Genomic DNA, 7494 nt, shown 5'->3' on the forward strand with positions numbered 1-7494 from the left:
CCCGTGGACTGCAGCCTACCAGGCTCCTCCATCCATGGGATTTTCTAGGCAAAAGTACTGGAGTGGGGTGCCATTGTCTTCTCCGTAATAAACACTAGTAAGTTGGATTTGCCATAATAACTGATAATTACACTTCTGATGATATTTTTTGTTTTGTTTTGTTTTTTTAATAACAGGAGTTAGAGTCTGAGAGGGTTAAACTTTTGGAGGATGTGACTTTTAATAAGCGGAAGATGAAAGAACTTGAAGATAACCTCCTCTACAAATTAAGTGCTACAAAAGGTATTGTGTTATTAAGAAATAATCACATAATGGATTGTGGATAGATTTCTTGTACCCTCTTTTCAATGCCCTCATGATTATAGATGTCAGGAAACAGTTCAGTTATCAATACAAAAACAAGCAAGGCAATTTCCATCTAGATATTACAGAGAGACTGCAGGGAATCTGATGTTTAAATTAGCAACCGGCATCTGAGCATTTGATAATAACACAGTTTTCTTGATATAATTGCTTTCTCCTGAGAAAAACAAGGGCTCCCAATACAGCTAGGTAACTCATAATAGGCTAATTTGCTTGCCTGAAGGAAACTAATGCGCTCAATCTTTTTTTGTGTGTTTTTCGATCAGTTCTTTCATTTGGTGTTGAATAGCTGTTACCACAACGGGTTTTGATGTGTGTAATCTTGTCAGAGAGACCTGAGCAGCCAGGGCTCAGTCACTCTTGACTTGACTGGACCTCCCACTTAGCAGTTGGGGTAGGTTCACCTCTGGGCAGTCAGGTCATCATTCCAACCCCTGATTTGGGGATATACTGTTCTGTAATAGGCAAAATACAGCAACCTAAATTCTATCGTTCATGAGCGAACTAATAATAAATACTTCAACTCAGTGGACGTTAGTTTGAGCAAACTCTGGGAGATAGTGAAGGACAGGGAAGCCCTGTGTGCTGCACTTCATGGAGTCACAGTCAGGTGAGACTTAGCGACTGAACAACAGCAAATGAGTGCTTTCCAGAAGCGCCTAAACTCTTGCATAACCTCCCAGAAGTACATTAAGTGTTACTCTCACAACAGCCTCTAGCACGCTAAGGTGGCTTCATGGCAAAGGTCTTTATCTGCCTTAATTGCACTGCTTGTGCCGATGAAGTTGCCTGTCTCTTGGTCTGTGACTTCTCCCAGCCATTTGAACGGATACCTCTGGGCATTGTAAATATTACCAAGGACTGACTGAGGGTTCCTCCCCCGATCCAGCCAAGAGTGTACTGGATCAAGACCTCTTTCCTGTGAGATTAGTCACAATTTGGACTTCTCTTGCAGACCTAACATGCCCATGAGAGCCTCTCAGCACCTTCCAGTAGCATCCACCTGCTCCCAGGTGGGCCAGAGCTTCGCACTCTGAAAATATCCTGACTGTCATCTCAGCACATCCAGAGCATCTTTCTGTGCCTTAAAACTGAGTTTATTGTCATAGACATGTTAAGGTCTATTCAGAAGGGTAAAACTGAAAACTAAATGCTGAAAAATCAGCATTTTTCTTCCTGGTCAGACACTTCCACTGTCCCCTAACTTACTAGAGACGTAGGAGGATCAGAGTCCTCAATGTCAAGGACTGTTGGACAAAAGCAGGAGTAGAATGTGTACAGCTCACCTGCAAGCTAGTGGGTAATGTTTGGGTCAGCCTGTGCTGTGAGACAAATGGGACGGAAAAGCCCACGATGCCATGAGGGCACCCAGCAAGATGATAAAAGAGGCAATAGCACCGTCACATAAAGAACAGCTGAAACCGCTGGGACTGGTGGGAGACATGAGTTTTCTTTAAACATTTGAGGAACAGACATGTGGGCTATCTTGAGAACTGCCTTTTGCACATTTTCAGGCTGGAATGTTAGAACGAATTGAAGCCTCAGATAGATAGCTGGACTAGAAGCCTTTCCATGTCTCAAGATTCACCTTTCCACCCTGTGGGCTTTGAAGAAGTCAAGTTGAAAACTAACGGGATGATTAGAGAAGTGATGCATCTCTCTTTGTGAATTTCCCATCTCGCGTTCCCCAGCTTTCCTCTTTGGTTTTCAGGTTCCTTGGTAGACGATGAATCTCTCATTGGTGTCCTCCGCACCACCAAGCTGACAGCCGCTGAAGTCAGTGAAAAACTACACGTAGCTGCAGAAACGGAGGTCAAGATTAACACTGCCCAGGAGGAGTTCCGGCCCGCGGCCACCCGCGGCAGCATCCTCTACTTCCTCATCACAGAGATGAGCATGGTCAACATCATGTACCAGACCTCGCTGGCCCAGTTCTTGAAATTATTTGACCAGTCCATGGCCAGGTGGGGCCTCACTACCTAACTACCTCCCCCCCAACAAATTCTGTGTGTATTCCTACTCTCTTAGAAATAGATTTTTACTTCTTTGATTTTTAAAACATATTGCAGGTCTGAGAAGTCTCCGCTGCCTCAAAAGAGAATTACAAATATTATTGAATATCTGACCTATGAAGTTTTTACATATTCTGTCAGAGGCTTGTACGAGAACCACAAGTTCCTCTTTGTACTCCTCATGACCTTAAAGATCGATCTTCAGAGAGGAACTGTGAAGCACAGAGAGTTTCAGGCTCTCATTAAAGGTGAAAGGCTTGGGATGTGGATGTACTATGTAAAGGAGATTGCTTTTAATATGCTTTTTGATGTCCTGTAGACCCATTCTTATAATACACAGAGGCATTAAGTTCTGCTGGAAGTGAAGTTCATTTTCCACCCCCTGATTTCTATTCATTTTGCTCTGGTTGCTCAAGCTGACTTACTTCAGGTCTGTGTTAACTCTGCGATTTTTAGTTATGTCATTAAGTTTCAGCTTTGTTGTTTAGGATTAGGACATTCAAATGCCAAAAGGGGAAATAGTGATTTGGTGGATGAGCTTTCTACTGCAAGAGAGCAATTCCTTAAGCAGGGGATTATAGTGATGTTATAAGAGTGTAAACTTAAAAAGAAAGCACACTTGTATTTCATATTTAAAGTGAATCCTATACATTGCTTACCTGCATGTTAAAAGTATGATTAAGAAATGTAAATTATGGGCGTAGGTCTGGTGAGATCTTTACAACCTCCAGACATTCTTTTGATTCATTGAAGAGTATATAACTCCATTGCTAACACTAGCAAGCGGGTACTCTTTCTACCCGCTTCTGATGTCTATGTCAGAAGCTTTCTCTATCTCTTTTATATTTTAATAAAACTTTATCACACACACACACACACACAAAGTATGATTAAGGAGAGAAAAGAGCACTATTTTCATTCAGTTCAGTTAAACAAAGTGTTATGTCTAAAAGAAGGGAGCGATTGCATGTCGTTAGTGAGATCATAAAAAGCTCCTTGGAAAATTTGCCTTTGCAGGTTAAGCTGTGAAGTTTTCTAGGTTATTTGATACATGGGAAAATGCTCCAATCTTTTCTGTTTTTTTTTTTTTTTTGCTCTTTGGTAAGTCGTTTAGTAAATAATTTTCTGGCTGCCCTTCTCCCCCAAAAGAAGAAAGTGGCATTTGAAATGGACTTTGAATGATAGGCAGAAATGAAGAAAACTTCCATGCTGAGCAGAGCAGCATGAGAAAAGAATGTACATTGGTGAGCCTTGATTCCCAGGGGAAGGATTTCTTGATCTGGTAAGAAATTAAGGGGTTGTGTGAGGTGGTGATGTGATCCTTTTATTGTTCTTTAGGAAGGTAACTCTGGCAGAGAAGCATAGGATTAATGAAGTTCAAGGGAGTCTGTTAAAATCTTCCCAACCACAAGAAATACTGCATTCCCATCCTAGGGCGAAGACAATGGGGAAATAAAGACAGACAGATATGAGAGATCATGAAAGTAAAATGGCAAAGGACCGGGTGTAAGAGCCAAGAGAGGGTCAGAAATGAGTCTAAGAGTTCTGCTCTGTGCAAAGATTTCTGGTCACGATGGTTGAAAGAGAGCTAGTTTGAGAAGTGTCAGAGTGGGGACCTAGTTTTCGTCAGGATAGGCCAGGTTTTGTGGTCATAAAAACAATCCCCGAATTTCAACACAGCAGAAGTGTACTTCTCCTTTACTCTTTCATCTGACCTGCTTGTCATGGTCACCCAGGAATCCAAGCTGCTTGCCATAATCACTATGGAAAAGGGACACGATATGGCGAATTGTGTGCTGGTTCTTAAACGTCACACGAGTCACTGGTACTCATATTTCATTAGCTATAGAAGGATGCATGACCTCATCTAAATTCAGAGAGAGCAGGGAAGTGCATTCTGCCCTGAGCTACCTCCAACACGGAAGCTGCATCACAGCGTCAATGGTGGAAGGTAGTGGATAGATGGATAAGCCCGAGGTTTGGCGGCTGGAGTGTGGACATGGAAATGCAGAGAGGGCTGGGGTTCCAGTCAAGAAGTTGCAGGGCAGGGGAACTTTGTAGCTAGTAACAAAGTCCCGACCTCTGTGGACAGCAGCCTGATGCCCCCACATAGGATTTGTCATGGCTCAGAGGATCCCAGGCTGTGACTGAGACAGATGAAGACCAGAGGAGAGGTGGGATGGGGAGGGAAGGGGGGAGGTTGTAGATCCAAAGCATCTCCCCATCAAGACACAAACCCACCCCACTCTACCTCTCCCCGGCCAGCACAGCCAGCCAAGCCACGGGCATTCCCCAAAAGAGACTAGGTTCTTTGAGAAAAAGTCTTTAAATCAGAAGAGACCGAGAAACACAGCAAGACTTGGGGTGGGAATTTGTGAGGAGGATTTGATTTGTCACAGAAGAAATAAAGAAGGCTACACCTCTGAGCTGTGGTTAGAGCACATCTGTGACCCCATTTCATAAAACTGGAGAGTCAGAGAGAACCAGACTGTGTAGGGTCAGGAGAGTCAGTGAGAGGAATTTGAATTTAATTTGCTTGGCGATAGGGAGTCATGGAATGTTTTATGAGCAGGGAAGTAGCATGATCAGAGCCATGCTGCAGAAGATTAATTTGGGATTTTATGGTAGGTGGATTGTCAGAAGTACAGTCAGAACAGCATACAGTGAGAGTTTTTAAAAAATCAAAACTGGTTTAATCTACAGTTTGTAGTCATTTTAAACTGGCTTACAGTTTGACTAAATTATTTTTTAAAAGCTGGTAGAACTTTGTTTTTAATGCCTTTTTTTTTTTTTACAAAGTTAACAAATATGGCCTTTAGATCACTGGTGTCTTTTACCATTTTGAACTCAGTACTTAAGGGGGAAAGAAAAGGGACTTATTTATCAGAGCAGAAATGTTTGATTTCCCAAGAGTGACCATCCTTTTGTATTAATTCCTACTTGTTTCCTGCAATATCTGGAAGGTGCCTTTGACTTTCTTCTTCAACTGAGAATGTCAGAATACTTTGAAAAGTGGAACTGCTACCAGGGGCAATCCTGCACTGTAGAGTAATTGATACACCTGTTCCCCCTGCCTGGTTTTTTTTTAGAAAGACATCATCTTTCTTTTGTCATAAACCACAGACAAAAAGACACCTTAGGGGGTCTTCTCTTGCCTTCCAGGTTGGATTGGACCCAAGCCTTCCAAAACAGACAGAGAGTTAATGTCAAAATAACAGCTCATGATTATATAGCTTTTACTTTGAGCCACAAGGGTTGTTAGCTTTCTACATACATTAATTTATTTAAGCGTTACAGCAATCAATCTGATGGATTCTATTATTATACTCATTTGACAGAAGAGGGTACTGGGAGAAATTGAGTTCTTTGTCCAAGTTTATGTAGCCTGTAAGTGGCAGAGCCAGGATATTTGGGGGGAACAGGACAGGCTGTGATTGTTCTGGGTTAGTTTTGACACATGGTATGTTGAAACCACCTATGTAACTTTAATGTCTTCTCTCGATGTCTTTGAGGTGTGTGATGACATGAAATCATTTTGTGTGTGTGTGTTGGGGGGAGACCACCAAGAAGAAAAGGGACATGTGTTATCTCCGTGTTAGAGCACTGCGTGCATACATGCTAAGTTGCTCAGTCGTGTCCGACTCTTTGTGACCCCGTGGACTGTAGCCCATTAGGCTCCTCTGTCCATGGGATTCTCCAGGCAAGAATATTGGAGTGGGTTGCCATGCCCTCCTCCAGGGGATCTGCCCAACCCAGGGATCGAACCCTCATCTCTTACGTCTCCTGCATTAGCAAGCCAGTTCTTTACAACTAGCGCCACCTAGGAAGCCTGTGTGAGAGGAGAAAATCCCTTAAATCTGCAGGTGATTTTCTCTAGGGCTTGTTTCTCCTATGGTAAACTCAGTGTTAGCAGAAGTGGTGCTAGAGTAAGGCTTTCTCTTTCACCTTGTCACTGTGGGGATGGAGGGATTGTTGGAAGGTTTACAGGTTCTAGAGGTATTGTGGCACTCAGAGCCCCTGACTCCACAATGGAGGGAAAGGATTTACAGGAAGGTACTCCAGGTCGTTCACCTTCTCAGGAAGATGCTAGAGGGGAGAGCAGAGACCTGTAATTCCCTCCGCCACCTCCCCTGTTTCTGTCCCCAAGTTAATGAGTGATTTGATGAGTTCTTAACACCCTCTTCCAAAAACACAAGAGAAGACTCTACACATGGACATCACCAGATGGTCAACACCGAAATCAGATTGATTATATTCTTTGCAGCCAAAGATGGAGGAGCTCTATACAGTCAGCAAAAACAAGACCAGGAGCTGACTGTGGCTCAGATCATGAACTCCTTATTGCCAAATTCAGACTTAAATTGAAGAAAGTAGGGAAAACCACTAGACCATTCAGGTATGACCTAAATCAAATCCCTTATGATTATACAGTGGAAGTGAGAAATAGATTTAAGGGCCTAGATCTGATAGACAGAGTGCCTGATGAACTATGGACTGAGGTTCGTGACATTGTACAGGAGACAGGGATCAAGACCATCCCTGTGGAAAAGAAATGCAAAAAAGCAAAATGGCTGTCTGGGGAAGCCTTACAAATAGCTGTGAAAAGAAGAGAAGCAAAAAGCAAAGGAGCAAAGGAAAGATATAAGCATCTGAATGCAGAGTTCCAAAGAATAGCAAGAAGAGATAAGAAAGCCTTCTTCAGCGATCAATGCAAAGAAATAGAGGAAAACAACAGAATGGGAAAGACTAGAGATCTCTTCAAGAAAATTAGAGATACCAAGGGAACATTTCATGCAAAGATGGGCTCGATAAAGGACAGAAATGGTATGGACCTAACAGAAGCAGAAGATATTAGGAAGAGATGGCAAGAATACACAGAAAAACTGTACAAAAAAGATCTTCACGACCCAGATAATCACGATGGTGTGATCACTGACCTAAAGCCAGACATCTTGGAATGTGAAGTCAAGTGGGCCTTAGAAAACATTACTACGAACAAAGCTAGTGGAGGTGATGGAATTGCAGTTGAGCTATTTCAAATCCTGAAAGATGATACTGTGAAAGTGCTGCACTCAATATGCCAGCAAATTTGGAAAACTCAGCAGTGGCCACAGGACTG

The 7494-nt window shown here is 42.7% G+C and overlaps 1 protein-coding gene across 1 annotated transcript in view; it reads left to right on the top strand.

Annotated features, from left to right (window-relative positions):
* Window positions 1-7494, top strand: part of DNAH8 (dynein, axonemal, heavy chain 8) — a 324670-nt gene that overhangs the window by 226288 nt on the left and 90888 nt on the right. The window contains exons 76-78 of the mRNA XM_010848693.1: window positions 177-282; window positions 2075-2327; window positions 2433-2623. Of these exons, the coding sequence (XP_010846995.1) occupies window positions 177-282; window positions 2075-2327; window positions 2433-2623 (550 nt within the window). The remainder of the gene's footprint in view (window positions 1-176; window positions 283-2074; window positions 2328-2432; window positions 2624-7494) is intronic.

This window comes from Bison bison, unplaced genomic scaffold (genome assembly GCF_000754665.1).
Source record: "Bison bison bison isolate TAMUID 2011002044 unplaced genomic scaffold, Bison_UMD1.0 scf7180017864270, whole genome shotgun sequence".
NCBI classification, from domain to species: Eukaryota; Metazoa; Chordata; class Mammalia; order Artiodactyla; family Bovidae; genus Bison; species Bison bison.